Genomic DNA, 20782 nt, shown 5'->3' on the forward strand with positions numbered 1-20782 from the left:
AGGTTAAAACAATGTTTGAACTTATGTTTAGTTATAAAGCATAAGTTTTTTTTTTTGTTTTGTTTTTTTTTTTTAGACGGAGTCTCGCTCTGTCAGCCAGGCTGGAGTGCAATGGCACGATCTTGGCTCACTGCAACCTCTGCCTCCTGGGTTCAAGCGATTCTCCTTCCTCAGCCTCCTGAGTAGCTGGGACTACAGGCATGTGCCACCACGCCCGGCTAATTTTTGTATTTTTAGTACAGACAGGGTTTCGCCATGTTGGCCAGGCTGGTCTCGAACTCCTGACCTCAGATGATCCACTGGCCTTGGCCTCCTAGAGTGCTGGGATTACAGGTATGAGCCACCACGCCCAGTCTAAAGCATAAGTTTTAACCAATTTTATGTGTTGGGGATCTTCTTCAACAGATTTTGTTTGAAAAAGGACTCCACTGTTTTTTAAAATTTAATTTGGTCAGGTGCAAAGGCTCACACCTGTAATTCCACCACTTTGGGAGGCCGAGGTGGGGGGATCACTTGTGCCCAAGTGTTCAAGACCAGCCTGGGAACATGGCAAAATTCCACCTCTACAAAAAATACCAAAAACAGTGGCCGAGTGTAGGTGGCACACACCTGTAGTCCCAGCTACTTGGGAGGCTGAGAGTAGGAGGATCGATTGAGCCCAGGAGGAGGAATTTGCAGTGAGCCGAAATCAAGCCACTGCACTTCAGCCTGGATAACAGTGAGATCCTTTCAAAAAAAAAAAAAAAAATTCTATAAAGTCCAAGTTCTATAAGGTAAAGTTCAAGTTCAAATTCTGTAAGGTAAAGTTCAAGATTCGGCATATGTTGGTGGGTGCTCAATCAATGTTCAATAAAAACTGGGGAATAGGCCAGGTGCAGTGGTTCACGCCTGTAATCCCAGCACTTTGGGAGGCTGAGGCGGGTGGATCACGAGGTCAGGAGTTCGAGACCAGCCTGGCCAATATGGTGAAACTGCGTCTCTATTAAAAATACAAAAAGTAGCAGGGTAGGGTGGTGCACGCCTGAAATCCCAGCTACTCAAGAGGCTGAGGCAGGAGAATCACTTGAACCTGGGAAGCAGAGGTTGCAGTGAGCCAAGATAGCGCCATTGCACTCCAGCCTGGGTAATAGAGCGAGACTCCGTCTCAAAAAAACAAAACAAAACAAAAAACTGGGAAATACAAAATTTCGCCATACTAATCCTACATCCCCCTTGAGTTTTTAGCAACGATAGTAATTGTTATATGATGCTTAACGCGTAATTACTGTACCTCATTTACATAAGGTGGTTTCAGACACATCATCTTGTTTATGTATGGCCTTTCCAAACAAAATGAGTTCAGGACAAAAGAGGAAATGCTTTTTTAAAAGTAGGTGTGTCTGTAAGTTATTGCCTCAAGAGGCCGCAAAGTTTGAGCAAAGGTTTTCCCAAAGTAATGGATTGATAATGGGTGACTGAGGACCACAAAGGTCGGCAAGACGCTCCTGGTCCGTCTACCAGGTTCTTAGAGGGAGGTGGCCTTGTGTGTTCGGACGCTGCACCGAGACACGTGAGGTTTTTAAATAAACTTCTGATTTTGAAATCTCTGGGACTAATTTTAAACAGTGAACCCGACAGCGAGGACCTACACACAAAAGTGCTCCTGGCCTTACCAAACAACGCAGACCTGGGATCTCGGCTGCTTACTCACTTCCCTGAGGACGCCTCGTCGTGTTTCAACGACACCCAAGAGTTTCCCTGAAGCCCAGGGCGTGGGAGGGAGACCTGGGTTTGAGTTCTGCCCCTTGCGGAGGTGGTTAAGTTACTGAATTGTTTTACACCTAAATTTTCCTCAGACCCAAATTGATGAGACCTGCCCGAATCCCTCCTCCGCCCCAGAGTCACTAATGACGGCGCGAGGTCATACCAGGCCACTCAAAACCAGCCCTTTGACGCAGGTGTCTCTCCGCCTCCCGCAGGTCCCGCCTCGCGCAGGTCACGCCTCCTGTCCCCCGGACTCCACCCCCAGCGGGAGGCCTCAGGACCGCTGTGCGCACGCGCCGCCGCACCCCGGGGGCTTTCGGGCACCCGCGCGGCGCCCGTTGGCCTTCCCGCCGCTCGCCCGGGGGCGCGCTTGTGCGTTGGCGGCTGCGGACACCCGCCTGCGTCCCCGGCGCGGCGGGCCATGGAGGCCCTACGGATGGCCCACGAGGTCGCGCTTCGCCTGCTGCTGTGCAGGCCGTGGGCCTCGCGCGCCGCCGCCCGCCGCAAGCCCCGCGCCTCCGAGGTGCTGACGCGGCACCTGCTGCAGCGGCGCCTGCCGCACTGGACCTCCTTCTGCGTGCCCTACAGCGCCGTCCGCAACGACCAGTTCGGCCTCTCTCACTTCAACTGGCCGGTGCAGGGCGCCAACTACCATGTCCTGCGCACGGGCTGCTTCCCCTTCATCAAGTACCACTGCTCCAAGGCGCCCTGGCAGGACCTGGCCCGGCAGGACCGCTTCTTCACGGCGCTCAAGGTCGTCAACCTCGGTGAGTGGCGACTGCCGCGACCACGCGGTGAAGCCCGCCCCGCCGGGACGGCCCCGCAGCGGCCGAGCACTTGACGAACACTCGCGGGCAGGTGGAGTCCCGCCGGGGTCGGCTCTGCCTGCCGGCGCTGGCTTCGCCTTGGGTCCTTTGTAGTCCTCGCCCAGGGGTCCCCAGCTTGCCAAGCTCCTGGCTCCCGAAGCCGTTCACCTGCTGCGGGCGCATCCTCGGGCCTAGGGAGGAGCAGGCCGCCCTCCCGTCCTGCCCAAGTTAACCAGGGACGACCCCTGTCTGGGCACTAAGCCAGGGGGCGTCAGGAAACGCCCCCTGGAAAGTGGCTCCGAAGTTGACACCCGTTTTACTGCATGGCAGGACTCATTCCCGTGAACATCACTTTGCGGCTGCATTATGTTGCAAGAACTGGAACTACTCTTTCAGTTTCTTTGTTTTCTTTATATGAATTCAAAGTTTGTTTTACTAAAAGCACCAAAGGTTTTCACCAGACATAACGCTTCCTGAGGTACTAGGCCTAAAATATTTTTAAAGGTCTTTAGTATTTGTATGTTTTCATGGAGATGCCCTGAGGGTGTTTACTGTCACTAGGTGTATATTTTCTTTTGGTTTAATGACAGAAGAGGTACGAACATGGAAATAGGTCAGGGGAAAACAGAAGGCCTCAGGATGTTTTGAACTTACTAATAGCTGGTATAAAATCAATCTAGATTTCAGTGATTCAAAATCTAGCCATGGAGCTGAATGAAACATGTTACCCAGCCAGGTTTTAAATGCCAGGATTAAACTATGCCCTGCGCAGCCGTGCTAGTAATACTATTACATAATCTGATCGTCCATTAAGGTTAAAAGTGGTCTGTGTATTTTTGCTTATAATAACATATATGTCAGTCATGGACTTTTTGAGCCGTTACTCCACTGGACTGTCCTGTAAGGAGAAAATTATTTAGCAAAGTGTTATCCTTTAAAAATGCCTCTTATTATTTGACTGATGGACTGTATAGAGCATGCCCACTACATTGGAGGTTGGTTGAAGTTGAAGGGTGAGGTGACTTAGGAAATTCAATTCGAAATTATTTGGAAAGACTGGAGTGTTAACTAGATTCGAGAAGTAAAGTTTATTTTAGCATTTTCATAAGCAAGAAATCATTCTTCCCTAAAGAATAATAGGGAAAGCATAACGGGAGGGTAATAGGTAAACCATGAGCCAAATGCCTTCTTTTCCTTTAAAGTCACATTTTTAGTGTTAACATTTTGTTTAAGATCACCTTAATGATTAGGGGCCTCTCTTTTAGATATAGATTTTAAGACATCCAAAAAAAGTGGATACTCAGAACATTCCACACATAGAAAAGTAAAACCTTTTAAAGTTGAAAGAAACAACAGTTGTAGTGTGTTTTGTTTTGTTTTTTAAAGTGAGAGAGTGATTTAATGGTATGTATGGTCTTTTGGACATTCTAAAAATCCTGGTAAAATGAGAGTAAGAGTTCTAAGTTAAGCAAAAAGGACAACTTTTTGCTCATGCATGCTTTAATACAAATTGGGATATACTGATAAAGGAAATTTAAAAATATTTTAAAGTGGTGAACACATCTGGTAACATTTATTTTTAATTTTTGTCTGAAGGTAGAGGGGATGTGAATTAGATAATAGAGTCCTTTCCTATTCTGTGATGTACAGTCGTCTCTCTGGATGATCAAGTACATACCCTATTAATATTATACTTAGGATTTTGTTCCTCTTCTTCCCTTCCAAATTAGTAATTACTAGAGTAATTCATTTTTCCATTTTGTAAATAATAAAGATTTCTGTTTACCCATTTGCTCTTTTTCTCCTCCGTCTTCCCTTCATTGGAAGCTGACATTTTACTGATGGTTTACCAGTCTAGGTATCCTGCTGAGAGGTAGATTGAGATTTAAGAAAAGCAACTTACCATTGGAATGAATGGGATTTACTGAGGAATTCTAATTTTTTAAAGTACTTAATTTGACAGTGGTTTACCTACTGTTCAACTGACTCAAAGTGAATTATTATGCAAAGAACTGATTTTCAGGTTCTTTTGATGTTATATGTTTCAGATATAAATTTAATTTTTCAGAAAAAATTGAATTTTCCATAGAACCTTACAGACTTTAAAGCATACAAAGAAGATTGTGCTACAAAGAAGATTTTGTAATATATAAGTTATATAGGTGGCAAACCTTCCCATTTTGAGTATTAGTCTGATTGCATTAAATAGACAGCAAAGGGAAAAAATACAGAATTTCTGACTCAGATCATAACTCCATCTCCTGTCAAACAGCATTACTGCTAATGGTTCCTGGTTATTTTTTAATAAGATATAATATAGTTATTAAGCTAGTAATCTTAATAAAAATCAGCCCTTGATTTTAGCTGAAAAGATATTGACTGTTTTTTTCTGTATTTATGATTTTTCAAAAGTATGAATTTTTAAAATCAATATGTTAACTGATAACTGTGATAAATATTGTAAAACAAAATTGTCAGTGTCACCAGGTATTCCTTACATTTATATACTTAGCCTTGGTTTAAGAGGCCTATTTTATATATTTTAGTCTCAGTATGCTTAGAAAACTAGTAATTGCTTCTAGAGCCTATTTTTTTCTTCCTCATTCCATTGATTTTCAGCTTTTGAAGTTGTGATATTGCATTTTAAATTCATTTTTTATTTCAACTACTCCCTCTACTTCTCTCTCATTTCTGCCTAGCTTGTTCGTATTCTTCTTTTTCCACCTCCCACCCCTGTGCCACTTGCCTTTTTTTTTTCTTTGTGGTTAAATGATTTATAAGTAGCTTTATTATTCTAGTTTTTTGTGGATTTTTTTTATGACATTCCCTTGAGGTATTTAGAGATTCTTTTGGACATTATCAGGGCAAAGAAGGTGATACACTAAGGTTTCATAGGAGTTCCAGGGAACCCTGTGATGGTGACAAACTGTGACCCAGTATATTCCTAAAAATAGAGAGATTCTAGCCTGAATGGGCATTTTTTTCCTCTTCTCCTCATTACCAGCTAGTGATGTGATGCTTCTCCTGATTAATCTCTGGTATCACAGTGACTGGAATGCAGCTTCAGGGAGAAGCACAAAGTAGTTCAACAAACACACTCAAAAAGAGCTTAACACAGCAAATATATTCTTGCAGAAAAATAAGACAAAAATTTAGCAATATGATTAGTCCAGAGCATGTGTTGCTTTTTTTCTTTCTTTTTTTTTTTTTTGAGTCGAGTCTCTCTTTGTCGCCAGGCTGAAATGCAGTGGTGTGATCTCGGCTCACTGCAACCTCTGCCTCCTGGGTTCAAGCAATTCTCCTGCCTCAGCCTCCTGAGTAGCTAGGATTACAGGCATGCACCACTACGCCCAGCAAATTTTGTATTTTTAGTATAGACAGGGTTTCTCCATCCTGGTCAGGCTGGTCTCGAACTCCCAACCTCAGGTGATCTGCCTGCTTCGGCCTCCCAAAGTGCTGGGATTACAGGCATGAGCCACAGTGCCCGGCCGCTTTCTTTATTACTAGAAAGTAAGTGATTTTCCAAATGTACAGCTATCCTTTTAAAGTATCACTTTCTGCCCATTTCCCTCAAAAGAGCATAAAATTAATGCTTGTCCAGAGCATACTATTTGTTATTGATTCATGTGCCTATGGTTTTATTACATTTTTAATATGTTAGTAGTCATTGATTTTAAATAAGTACCTTTAAAAAGATAGGAATTGTGAAAGTTTGTTTTGTGTCCAACAGTCTTATATGCAAGTGAGTGCTTAATGCATACCTCTGGATAGTGTGTTTAGTTTTGTTTATCACAAATGGCAACTAATCTCAAAGCAGCAAAATCTTATCAATTCCAAAGAAGAAACACATGTTGGAGTCTACTGTATATCGATTTCAAATTGGCTGAAACAAGGTTGTTTTCAGATCAACTGAAAAAAAGCTGAATAATAGTTTTTTTCTCATGCCTATTGTACTGAAATCTTACTTGGAGTTAGATTTTGCCTTAGATTTTAAAGACAGCTCTTTGACCCAGCTTCTTTTAAGTTGCACAAAAATTACTTCAGCCATTAGTGTTACTACTAACTTAAAGAACAGTAATGTTGGCCGGGTGTGGTGGCTCACACCTGTAATCCCAGCACTTTCAGAGGCCTAGGCAGGGGGATCACAAGGTCAAGAGATCGAGACCATCCTGGCCAACATGGTGAAACCCCGTCTCTACTAAAAAAGTACAAAATTATCTGAGCATGGTGGCGCGTGCCTGTAGTCCCAGCTACTCAGGAGGCTGAGGCAGAAGAATCGCTTGAACCCAGGAGGTGGAGGTGGCAGTGAGCCGAGATAACACCACTGCACTCTAGCCTGGCAACAGAGTGAGACTCCATCTCAAAAACCCAGTAATGTTAACCTAGTAATTTTAGCTCAAGGCTAATAATCAGGAGTATCTACAACTAAATTAATGAGTATTCTTCTCCATTTTCTTATTTATGAAAAGAATATAGAATTACTTCATGATTATTCAAGGATAATGAATTTATGAAGTACTTGAATTAACATTTATACCCACCTTGTCTATAGTATGAAAACCTCTGGACTCACATAATTGCCATCATGTTCCACGTTGATGAAATTGAGCCCTTAGATAATCATAGAGTCAATGTTGAGTAGTATTTTTATATTTTACCACATTGTAATTTGTTAACATTGCTGAAGAGTGTTATATGTGATTAGTAACTTGCATGATTAATAAGCATTGATGTTTATACATATTCATTTGTTTTCTAGGTATTCCAACTTTATTATATGGACTTGGCTCCTGGTTATTTGCCAGAGTCACAGAGACTGTACATACCAGTTATGGACCCATAACAGTTTATTTTCTCAATAAAGAAGATGAAGGTGCCATGTATTGAAAGTGTGCATCGAAGAACATAAATATCAGTGGATTTTCTCTGTGTATATGTGCAGTATTTATTTTTGATCCTTTAAAATAAAACTTTTGCAAATACTATTTTCTTTCTACAGTATCTGCTTCTTTAAGATGAATCATTGCCCTCAAGAGGTGAAGCTTTTTGTACACTGTTATATATTACGTACTCTGTTAGCTGATGGGAACTACAAACACATGAAGCTTCACACCATTTTTTCCCTAGAACTAGGTTAACCTACAGATAAAAAATGATTACAATGTAATAGATTCTATAATTAGGTATTAACAATTTAAATCAACTCTGAAGAAAAAATAGAGATGCCCACACAAAAGAGGAGGGGGGAAAATATTTTATATAACAATGGAAAAAGAAGTAGAAGACATTAGGATGTATGATGGAAATATTATATCATTGGCAAATCGAAAATTGATGAGAATCTAATTGTAATCTCAAGACTAAGCCATTCAGCTGCCAGGATTGTAAATAGAAATGTTTTAAAGGCCTTGTGCCATTTACCTGGAGGAGGGGTTGGAGTGTAATGTTGAAACTTCTTGTTGCTTAAAGAGTCCAAAACCATATCGTTTTTAAAATGTAATAATAAGTGGTTAATATAAGTGTAGCAAGGTGAATGAAATTCAGACTTATTAAAAGTTAAAATAGCTTTCCTATAAAGCTGCCAGAACAATTAAGGTCTTCTAGAAAGATGCAGAAAAATAAATTTAGTAACTGTTTATAAAAGCAATTAACTGAAATGGTATATATCCATAGACTTATTGGCAATAGGGAATGGGCTGAAATTTTAAAGACCTAATGGCACTTTTGCATTTGAATTTTATTAATTGCATTTTTGAAAGCCAAGTCATTTAAAAAATTTATCCTTGGGGTAGTCACAACATACCCAGATGAATGGTAAATTTCAGAAATTTGGAGTAATTTAGGGAAAACTAAGTAGAACTATTTAATTTCTAAACCAATGGGTGTTTAAGATTTATGATCTCTCCCATAATTACAAACATACATTATATATCATTTTATGTTAATGTGTTGCTGATACTCTGCAACACTTACACGTTTTTGTAGCAAAACATTTAATAAAATTCAACATTTGGATGCTTACTCCTGTCAAGTCAGTAGAGAAAGTGAGTGGAAGTGACTGAGGTGAAGGCACCAGAATAATGAAGTAATACAAACCAGCTTCGTTAAAGGTAGTCATTTTAAATGATCTACAGAGAGTGAACTGTTCTGCAAATATATGTAGTGTTCACTTGTCTAAAAGCAATTCTAAGTAACAGTTTAATCAAAGAAGTACTTACACCAATATATTTAGTCCAGATGAATATACTTGACACTAGTTAAATGAATGGCTTACACGAAGGAGATAGTGTTACATTAAGCTTCATTAATAATAAAACAACTGACTATTAGCATTTTGCAGGGAAGGCTAGAACTGATTTCCTCTGTAATGGGCAAAGTTAAATAACTATAGCTCATAAGTTTTAAGTCAAATACTGCTCATTCATTGCTGCTGGTCTTGTCAATACTGGCTGTAAAGGTTTGGTCCCAACACAAGGCTGATAAAATGGTTTTTAATTACCAGACTATGAATACAGCTTTTCAGTAGAGTTGCACCTCTTTTCACACTGGCCTGTTTGATTTCTGATCATTTGTACTGCTGACTCTGCTTACCTGTTTTTCAATAGCTATAGTCAGTGTGACTTCTTGTCCATATGTGATAGGTAAGTCTCCTTGGAGAACATCTTTGACAAACTACCCTATTGATCTCTGTAATTATCTGCTGCTTGCAGCATTAAATAGGGCCTTGATTTCTTGTCTGATGTGCTCACTATAACAATTAAGCAAATGTAATATTTTCTTGTATTACATGAAAATCAATAGACCTCTTGCTCTTACGGAGTTGATCATGGTGAAGGATGAACTCAACAATGGGTAAAGGTGTGGTTTAAAAATTTAAATATCATTCATTGGATTTATTAAGTCTTGTAAACTTTTAGTCCGAAAACAGTACTTCCCATTGAACAGCAATGGTTTAAGTTTTTTCTTTAAAGCTGCATATTATACCAAAGTATTATGGCCTAAAAGGGAGAAAGTATAAACGTGTAAGTCAGGAGACTAAGTCTATTTTTAGTATCAGTGCTGTCTTTTTGACCTCAGGCTAATAACTCTCCTCCTTTGTGTCTTAGTTTTTCCACTTGCAATCTGAGAAGAATGAAACAAGAGACTTTTCTACCCGAAAATGTGCATCAGTTTTACTTTTGTCTCTGCAAAAGCTCTGTTTTTATAATCCACATTCTTCTGCTCCATATATTTACATTTATACTTAAAGGACTTCATTAATTAAAACATTTCAAAAACAAGGTGATGGAGAGAGAAGGAGAGGTGCGCTGAAGGCACATGCCCACTAACCCTGAAGTGCCATGTGGGGAGCTGAACAGGCCCTGCTCTTCTGCATATGAGTAGTTTCCTTAATTGGTGAAACCACTGATTTAGCTTTTCTGTCATATTTCTTTTGATAGGATTTTTGTCTTTAAAATAATCCAACCAAAACTGTTTTAATAAAGGTGTACTTTTAGTACAAAACCTTGCATCTCTTCTATTGTTATTTCTATACAAATGAATGATCATGTATTGGAATAAATTTCTAGGCAAAATTCTCAGTTCCTGTGTAAGGTTTGAGCCACTATAAAGATTCAGTAACCTATTTGGGAGCATAGGAGAGGCTGCTAATACAAAAATCTCTTATTTTCTTAGTGCTGATGTCCTAAAATGCCAAATTGTACAATCAGTTATAGTTTACCACACATTTTGGGGCATTAATATTTTTCTAACGTTGACTTCTGTAAAAATTGAAACTTTTCTTTTTGAGAGGAGTTTTAGTCTTGTCCAGGCTGGAGTGCAGTGGTGCGATCTTGGCTCATTGCAGCCTCCGCCTCCCAGGTCCAAGTGATTCTCCTGTTTCAGCCTCCTGAGTAGCTGGGATTACAGGAATGCACCACCACGCCTGTCTAATTTTGTATTTTCAGTACAGACGGTTTCACCACGTTGGTCAGGCTGGTCTTGAACTACTGATCTCAGGTGATCCGCCCGCCTCGGCCTCCCAAAGTGCTGGGATTACAGGCATGAACCACCGCGCCTGGCTGAAACATTTTTAAGTATTAAAAACCATATGTATTTTTTAAAGTACATTTTACTTCACGTCATTTATATTTATATTCACCCAAAACTGTAAGCACAAAACATCTATAGTTCTTCATGAAATATCTTTTAACTCTGTTAATGATGTTTGAATAAGTGGGATGACATAAAAGGCAAAGATCTTGGTTTCACTTCACTGAAAAGCTAATGCAGACAACAGAAACCTTATCCTAAAACTAGTGGATTAAGTATCTACTGTTTTTCAGCACTTACTATTCAGACAATAATGACATTTGGGGGCATCTTAACCTAACAAGTACTTAGCATTACATCTCACCTGGGTCAACAGTCTAGGGTATCAGAGTTAAATTCTGTTACTGTAAATTAATGGAAAATGTAACTGCACTTTGCTGAAAGATCAATGTCCAATAAAGGCTGCACAATCAAATCTTGTTGCAATGATTGAGGTCTTTAATTGCCTTTCAAAGATAAGGTGGTAATCAACACAGCTTTAACTGATCTTTTTTACTAGTTCAATTACATGTTAATGACTAGTGCCAAGTCAGAATCTTTAACTACTTATACTTATTAAATCTGTTAGTAATGAAAAATTACTTAAGCTACACAATCGATAGAACACAAATCTTAATTACTAGATTTCACTTTCATATCATTTTATGTGCTTGACAAATGTTTCACCAGGGCTTTCCCAACAATAAGAAGTGTTATTAGTATGACCACAGTCCACAGAGTAGTTTTCTAATATAAATTGGAGATCAGATGTGGAATTTTTTTTCCTTTAATGAAAATGTGGCTAAAACAGTTTCCACCAACACAACCTTGGCAATTAAAAAAAAAAAAAAAAGGTGGCCGGGTGCAGTGGCTCACGCCTGTAATCCCAGCACTTTGGGAGGCCGAGGTGGGCAGATCACAAGGTCAAGAGATAGAGACACATCATGGCTTACATGGTGAAACCCTGTCTCTACCAAAAATACAAAAATTAGCCGCGCGTGGTGGCAGGCGCCTGTAGTCCCAGCTACTCAGGAGGCTGAGGCAGGAGAATGGCGTGAACCCAGAAGGCGTAGCTTGCAGTGACCGAGATCGCACCACTGCACTCCAGCCTGGGCGACAGAGCAAGACTCCGTCTCACCAAAAAAAAAAAAAAGGCAAAACCAAAACCACAATTACTTTTGCACCAACCTATAATACTTCGGAAAAGGATAAAGGCAGATGACAAAAGAAAAAATAGACAAATACAACCAGGACTTCATCAAAATGTAAAATGTTTGTGCTTCAAAGGTCTCTATCAAGAAAATGAAAGACAACCCACGGAACGGGAGAAAATATGTACAAATCATATATCTGATAAGGGACTTATATCCAGAATACATAAATAACTTTTAAAGCTCACCAACCCAATTGAAAATTTGATTTGAACACACATTTCTCCAAGAAGATATATAAATGGCTAACAAGCACATGAAAAGATGTTCAACTAATCATTAGGAAAATGCAAAACAAACCCACAACGAGATACCACTTCATATCCACTAGGATGACTGTGATCAAAAAGACAAAAATAAGTGTGGATGAGAATGTGGAGAAATGAAAAACTCATGCATTGCTGGAGGAAATGTAAATTGGTGCAGCTGCTTTGGAAAAGTTTGGCAGTTGCTCAAAATATTAAACACGGAATTACTATATGACCCAGCAATTCTGCTCCTAGGTATATACCCTAGAGAACTGAAAACATATATCCACACAAAAACTTGTACACAATTGTTCATATCAGCATTATTCATACTAGCAAAAAAGTGGAAACAAAAATATTCATTAGTTGATGAACAGGTAACATGTAGCATAGTGACACAACGGAATATTACTCATTCAAAAAAGGGATGAAATACTGATACAAGCTATACCAATGATGAAGCTTAAAACTATTACACTAAGTGAGGCCGAGCAAGGTGGCTCACGCCTGTAATCCCAGCACTTTGGGAGGCTGAGGCGGGCGGATCACAAGGTCAGGAGATCGAAACCATCCTGGCGAACACGGTGAAACCCCGTTTCTACTAAAAATAGAAAAAATTAGCCAGGCGTGGTGGCGGACTACAGGGTCGCAGCTACTCGAGAGGCCGAGGCAGGAGAATGGTGTGAACCCGGAAGGTGGAGGTTGCAGTGAGCCGAGATCGCGCCACTACACTCCAGCCTAGGTGACAGAGCCAGACTTTGTCTCAAAAAAAAAAAAAAAAAAAAATTACACTAAGTGAAATCAGCCAGTCGTAAAAGATCTCATATAATTCCATTTATATGAAATGTTCCCAATAGGCAAATCTGTAGAGACGGAAGGTAGATTAGTGGTTGCCTAGGGCTGAAGAGGTTGGGGGGAAATGGGGAGTCACCACTAAGGGGCATGGGGTTTCTTTTGCTGCTGATGAAACTGTTCTAAAATTGATTGGGTTTGGTTGCCCAATTCTGTGACTATATGCAAACCACTGAATTGTACACTTTAAATGAAAGAAGTGTATGGAATTATATCTTAATAAGTCTCTTAAAATTATTAAAGAGAAGAGGACAGGCTGGATGCAGTTGCTCACGCCTGTAATCCCAACACTTTGGGAGGCCGAGGCAGGAGGATCACCCGAGGTCAGGAGTTCAAGACCAGTCTGGCTAACACGGTGAAACCCCATTTCTACTAAAAATACAAAAAATTAGCCAAGCGTGGTGGCGCGTGCCTATAATCTCAGCTACTTGGGAGGCTGAGGCAGGAGAATGGCTTGAACCTGGGAACTGGAGGTTGCAGTGAGCTGAGATCATGCCATTGCACTCCAGCTTGGGTAACAAGAGTGAAACTCTGTCTCAAAAAAAAAAAAAAAAAAAAGGAAGAGGACAATGCACAATTAGTGTTTAATGGGTACAGAGTTTGGGTTCTGTAATATGATAAACGTTCTGTGGATGGATGGTATTGATGGTTGTAGAATAACATCAATGTACTTACAACCACTGAATGGTACAGTTAATGGGAGGTTGAGGCAGGAGGATTACTTGTGCCCAACAGTTTGAAAGCTGCAGTGTGGCATGATTGTGCCTGTTAACACCCAATGCACTCCAGCCTGGGCAACACAGCAAGACCTTGTCTCTAAAAAGAAAAAAAAAAAAAAAGGTTAAGATGGTAAATATTATATTATGTGTATTTTATCACAATTAAAAATAATTTTTAAAAATTAGTAAAGGATTCAATGTTAGTATGATAAAATATGACTGCATGAGGTTAAAAAATGTTAGAGATTAAAATAGTTAAAGCATGTTGACATCATTTTGTATGTAGCAGTCTTAGAATTTAAAAATTTTAAATTATGAAACCTAGTTTTGATTAAGTAGATGAAATTTCATTTGGGATCATTTTTAGTAACATTATGAAAAGGATACATTTGGTTTGAGATTATTTAAGATAAGACCAACGTAAGGCATGTAAAGTGTTAGTAAATGAAAATATCCTTTCTTAGATCCTAGTTGCTGGATAAAGAGTATCAGTTACTACTAGTAAGCAGTTTTATGTAGTATTGCTTATGGCTATTTTAGTTGCACTTATATCATTTTAAATACAGTTTATGAACATTGTACTATTCCATTATATTATTAATTTATCTTTGGTGATATTTATAGTATCAATTTAAAAGCTGTAAAACTTCATGAAAAGTAGCTTAAACAAGGATTTTGATAAACAAAAGCTTTCAGTTTTAAAAGCAAATCATGGAAACTGAACTTCTTAAAGAAGATTTGAAGTTTTTTTTGTTGTTGTTGATAGAATTATGAATCTTATAAACTCAGTATTTTTTAGTTAACCTAAATACATAAATCTATTTGAATTCATCTTATGAAAAGAGATATGTCATTAGATATATGATCATTATATGCTTTAGTGATTCATGGACCTTGTTACATACATGCTTTGTAATGTATGAATTATTTAGTAAGAAAAATCACAATAATTTTGTTGTTACTCAAAAATTTATGGGTTAGCAGAAACAATTATGCAGCCCCTGAAGCTGGTATGTTAAGGTAACATCATTAACACTACATAGTATAATTTTTTTAGTACTTATTTGACATAACCTTTACTGCTTCTGTGAGAATATATCAGTAATTTTATAACAATCTGTCTGTAAACAGAACATTGAATTTATTAACCACAAAGTGATTCATTTTACTCCATTTTCATATTAGTTCATAATTTAAAATCAGACTTAAAAAGTTGTCTACTCAAACCCTAAAGAATAAAAATATACAAAATAAAAAATTAATACTCTAGCAAATAGATATAAATGTAAAACTCCACTTAAAGTGGATATTTTTATTTCAGAAGACATAGATGTTTAAGAACTAGATGAAAATAGATACCTTTGTTACCTTTTTTACACACTGTATCAAGACTCTTCCCATGAGATGACAACCAAAATTTTAGTTTATGTTTTCAAATCTCTAAATTTATAAAATGAAGGAAGCAAGAATTTGAAAGTTTGAGTAAAAATCTAAATAGTGTCACTTAATTTTAGATCACATTTCAAAATCAACAGTCATTTATTCATCCAAGAAATACTTTTGCCTTGACAGTGTTGAAGGCATTTGTCAATGTTGCCTTGACAGTGTTGAAATCCCAGTAACTTTCCCTGCCAACAAAATCTAGCAGTTCTAAATCTATTTATATAGTCCATTCAAGCCATACACAACTGGGTGAGAACCATGTGTTATGAAGTTTTCTTTCCAGCACTTATCATATAGTAAAGCCTCAATGTTTAATAAATATGTGATGGTTCAAAATTAAAAAGAAAACTTGCATTTGTTTTTAATAGCTTTTTAAAAAACAGTATACTTTAATTGGAGATCATATGGATTCTTTACAAGAACAGCAATAAGTTTTGAAATATTATCTCAGATGTAATGAATTAACTATGAATGCTAAAGACAGGAGATTGTAATCTTGTTGAATTTCCTTTTGAGGTATTTCAAATGGTGCCACCTGTTTTCTCATACAATGATTTTGCTATTTTAAAATCAAATTTAGAATGATGTGTAGAAGTAAATGAAGTGAAACATGAAACAGAAAGTCCTAGAATCAGTTAGACTTACTCTTTTAAAACAGAACTAGAAGTAATGTGTTAGTAACTAGGAGACATGAAGAGTGTTTTAATCCTCAGAAAATGGAATGGGTTACCTCCTGAGAGTCTTCTGTTGTTGGAGCTGTTCAGAGACTACATGTCAATTCCTTCGGGAGATGGGTAGGGGGCAGATAGAATCTTGAATGGGAAGGGGATTAGATTGATGATTTTTTAAGTCCCCTTTAACTCTGAAATTTTATTGTCATTCCTGCATGTCTATGTCTGGTTCCCAACCATGCTATTTAGTTTGGTATTTACCACTTTTCCACTATATGTGGAATACAAAGAACCCTGCTTTGAAGAGAAAAGATATGGTTTCAGTTCTTGCTCTACCATTGCTGGCTGGTAGAGTAACTTTGAGAAAAATTAGAGGTTTCTAAGTCTTTTTTTTTTTTTTTTTTTGAGACGGAGTCTTGCTCTGTCACCCAGGCTGGAGTACAGTGGTGCGATCTCGGCTCACTGCAAGCTCCATTCACGCCATTCTCCTGCCTCAGCCACCCGAGTAGCTGGGACTACAGACGCCCGCCACCGCACCCAGCTGATTTTTTGTATTTTTAGTAGAGATGGGGTTTCACCGTGTTAGCCCGGATGGTCTCCATCTCCTGACCACGTGATCCACCCACCTCGGCCTCCCAAAGTGCTGGGATTACCGGCGTGAGCCATAGCGCCCGGCGAGCTTTCCAAGTCTCAATGTCTTCACGTATACAATAAGAAATGTATCTAACACTTACATAGCATTTACTTTTGCCAGGTCCTCATCTAAGGACTTGGCACATATTGACTCACTTAATTCTCTCATAACAACCCCATGAATTAGGTACTGTTTTTATGTTTATTTTTCAGTTGTGGAAACCAAAGGGTCTTGCCCAAGGCCACACATGGTAAGTGTTCTTCCCATGTGTCTACAGAGTCCACATTCTCAGCCTCTACTCTACACTTGTCATAAGATGCACAAGATAATTTTGTTAGACAATGGATGCGGAAGTGTTCTGTTATTATGATTACAACTACATATAAAGAAAGTAATATAGATAAGTTTAAACAACGAGAAGAGAGAAAAAATAAAGTTTAAATGATTTGTAGGAACACCAGTCTACTCTACTGAAAAATGTGTTATGTAGAAATTATGTCTAATAAAATTTCAAATTAATAAATTAGTTCATTTTAGAGTGTTTAAAATCCACAGTGCTTGGCATGTAGTGGTGGTCCATGAATGACCTGTGGAACTGTAATTTCTGCCTCTGTGTGAGTGTATTGTTCGTTTCCATTCCTGCCGAAACAGAAGACGGCAACTCTCCTGTTACACTTTTGGGAGTTTGTGTTCATTTTTTGTCTGTCTCTTCATAGTCTTTAAAAAAAAATTAAAAGGGCTGGGGGCAGTGGCTTACCTCTGTAATCCCAGCACTTTGGGAGGCCGAGGCAGGCAAATCACTTGAAGTCAGGAGCTCGAGACCAGCCTAGCCAATATGGTAAAAACCCATCTCTACTAAAAATACAAAAATTAGCCGGACATGGTGGTGCATGCCTGTAATCCCAACCACTCAGGATGCTGAGGCACGAGAATCACTTGAATGTGGGAGCCAGAGATTGCAGTGAGCGGAGAGTGTGCCACTGCATTCCAGCTTGGGTGACAGAGACTCTGTCTCAAAATTAATAGATATGAAGCAACATGAGAATAATTATGTTTATTGTTTTATTGTTGCTATTATACATTATTTTTTCACTCAAAATTTCAAAGACATTGCTGGTGTGTAGAAAGGCAACTTTGTTTTTTTGAGACAGGGTGTCACTCTGTCACCCAGGCTGGAGTGCAATGGTGTGATCACAGCTCACTGTAACCTCGACCTCCCAGGCTCAGGCAGTCCTCCCACCTCAGCCTCCTGAGTAGCTGGGACTACAGGCATGTGCCACCATGCCTGGCTAATTTTTGTATTTTTTGTAGAGACAGGGTTTCACCATGTTGCCCAGGCTGGTCTTGAACTTCTAGGCTTAAGCGATCGGTGCCTTGGCCTCCCAAAGTGCTGAGATTACAGGTGTGAGTCACTGCATCTGGACTGTATTCTTTTAAATCAAAATTAATTGACATATATTGGAGTGTTACCTGCAAGGGCCCATACTGGGTGCTGAAGGAGACAGGTGAATTTCTTTTTTTTTTTTTTTTTTTTTTTGAGATGGAGGCTTGCTCTGTTGCCCAGGCTGGAGTGCAGTGGCATGATTTTGGCTTACTGCAATGTCCACCTCCCGGGTTCAAGTGATTCTCAGGCTTCAGTCTCCCAAGTAGCTGGGACTATAGGCACATGCCACCACACCTGGCTAATTTTTTGTATTTTTAGTAGAGACAGGGTTTTACCATGTTAGCCAGGATGGTTTCGATCTCCTGACCTTGTGGTCCACCTGCCTTGCATTCCCAAAGTGCTGGGATTACAGGTGTGAGCCACCATGCCCAGCCAGGTGAATTTCTTAGTAGAGATGGGGTTTTACCATGTTAGCCAGGATGGTTTTCATCTCCTGACCTTGTGATCCACCTGCCTCACCCTCCCAAAGCGCTGGGATTACAGGTGTGAGCCACCATGCCTGGCCAGGTGAATTTCTTAAACATAGGAGGCAATCATTATTTTAAATAAAATGTACCGTTTAATGGGAGTCTATAATTGTTATTGCCACAATCTTGGTGGTGGTGGTGGTGGAAAGGCAAGGGGGAAAGTGATTGATGTTCAAGGCAGGCAGGCGATGCAAGATGCAATGGAAGTTGCATTCCTATTATTCAACCTTCTCTGCTTTCAAAACTCCCTGTTCAGTCAGCAAATATTATTAAAGTGCCCACTATGTTCCAGATACTCTTTAGGTACTAGGGATATGGAAGTGAATAAAACACACAATTTCATCCCTTCACAAAGTTACAGTCTAGGTGAGAAACAAATGAGTAAAACATGTGGTATGTTAAATAGTGATAAATGGGCAGGGTGTGGTGGTTCATGCCTGTAATCCCAGCACTTTGGGAGACATGCAGATCACTTGAGCCCAGGAATTCAAGACCAACTTGGCCAACATGGTGAAACCCTGTCTCTACTAAAAATACAAAAAAATAGCTGGGCGTGGTGGTGCACACCTGTGGTCACAGCTACTCAGGGGGCTGAGGTGGGAGGATCGCTGGAGCCCAGGTGGTGGAGGTTACATTGAGCTGAGATCTCACCACTGCACTCCAGCCTGGGCGACAGAGCCAGACCCTATCTCAAAAACAGAAAGAAAAAAAAAAATAGTGATAAGCGCCAGGAGAAAAATAAACTAGGGAAGAGGATTAGGAATCATGCATGCCTTCATGCTTGTATCTATGGGTTTGAGGATGGCCTGCAATCTCGATAATGTGCCAAGGGAGAGCCTCACTCAGCAAGAAGGTGACCTTTGAGTCAAGACCTACAGAATATGAGGGAAGAGCCATGCAGATACCTAGGTTAAGAGCAATCCAAGCAGAGGAAATGGCAAATGCAAAGGCCCTGAAGTGGGATGCGGGACACTTTCAAGGCACAGTGAGGAGGAGGCTGGTATGAGTGAGGGAGAGTAGCAGGAAATGAAGTTTGAGAGTTTAGATGGGATGAGGGGCAGAATGTGTAGAGTTTTGTAGGCCAAGAAAAGGATTTTGGCTTTTTTCCTGCATAAGATAGGAAGCTGTCTGTAGAGTTTTAGTCAAACAAGTGACCTGATCTAACTGTGGCAACTGGGTAGATAATACTGCTGGTAGTAGGGGCAAGGGTGAAAACAGAAGATGAAAGAATAGTTTGGACTCGGGTAGTAGCAGTGAAGGTGGTGAGAAAGGCTCAGATTCTGGGTTAAGGATTCGATATTGGGATCAAGGTAATAAGAGATGAAAGAAAACTTCTTTGAATTTATAACAGCAAAATGTAATTTTCCTCCTTAAAAAAATAAATCACAACAACAAAATAACCCTATTAAAATGGGCAAAAAAAAAAGGCCAGGTGTGGTGGTTCACGCCTGTAATCCCAGCACTTTGGCAGGCCGAGGTGGGCGGATCACCTGAGGTTAGGAGTTCGAGACCAGCCTGGCCAACATGGTGAAGCCTTGTCTTTACTAAAAATACAAAAATTAGCTGGGTGTGGTAGCGCACACCTGTAGTCCCAGCTACTTGAGAGGCTGAGCCAGGAGAATCCCTTGAACCTGGGAGGCGGATGTTGCAGTGAGCTGAGATCGCGCCACTGTACTCCAGCTTGGGAGACAGAGCAAGACTCTGTCTCAAAAATAAATAAATACATAAAATGGGCAAAAAACTTCAATAGGTATTTCTCCAAAGAAGATATACAAATGAGCAACAAGACTAGGTAAAGATGTTCAACGTCACTAATCATTAGAGAAATACAAATTAAAACCACAGTGAGATATCACATTATACCCAACAAGATAGCTACTATAAACAAATACAGAAAATAACAGAAATACAGAAAATAAGTGGTGGTGAAAATGTGGAGAAATTGGAACTCTTAATGCACTTTTGGTGAGAATGTAAAATGGTACAGCCACTATGGAAAACCGCATGGTGATTCCTCAAAAAATTAAACACAGAAAATATGATCCAGCAATTCCACTTTTGAGTATACATCCCAAAAAGTCAAAAGCAGAGACAGGAACAGATATTTGTACCCCCATGTTCATATCAGCTTTATTCACAATAGCCAAAAGGTGGAAACAACTTAAATGTTCATTGATAGATGAATGGATGAACACAATGTGTTATATACACACAACAGAATTTTGTTCAGCTTTAAAAAGGAACGAAATGGCCAGGGGGGGTGGCTCACGCCTGTGGGAGGCCAAGGCGGGTGGATCACCTGAGGTCAGGAGTTCGAGACCAGTCTGGCCAACATGGCGAAATCCTGTCTCTACTAAAAATACAAAAAGAAAAAGGAAATGCTGACACATGTTACAACATGGATGGACCTTGAAGGCATTATACTAAGCGAAATAAGCCTGTCACAAGAAGGCAGATACTGTATGATTCTATTT

General features: G+C 39.6%; 1 protein-coding gene and 1 long non-coding RNA gene across 2 annotated transcripts; one reads left to right on the top strand and one right to left on the bottom strand.

Annotated features, from left to right (window-relative positions):
• The first annotated feature begins 2105 nt into the window (after positions 1–2105).
• C7H15orf61 (chromosome 7 C15orf61 homolog) lies at positions 2106–8290 on the top strand. The gene is given in 2 exon segments (NM_001194312.2): positions 2106–2510; positions 7309–8290. Coding segments are annotated over 2 exon segments (474 nt in total). The 5' UTR covers positions 2106–2164; the 3' UTR covers positions 7437–8290.
• Positions 7789–13746, bottom strand: LOC144329933 (uncharacterized). Its single transcript, XR_013395683.1, has 2 exons — positions 13606–13746; positions 7789–10609 (listed from the first exon to the last, which is right to left on the bottom strand). It is a non-coding gene; the product is annotated as an uncharacterized LOC144329933 (long non-coding RNA).
• Between the last annotated feature and the right edge of the window lie 7036 nt (positions 13747–20782).

Source organism: Macaca mulatta, chromosome 7 (assembly GCF_049350105.2).
Source record: "Macaca mulatta isolate MMU2019108-1 chromosome 7, T2T-MMU8v2.0, whole genome shotgun sequence".
NCBI lineage: Eukaryota > Metazoa > Chordata > Mammalia > Primates > Cercopithecidae > Macaca > Macaca mulatta.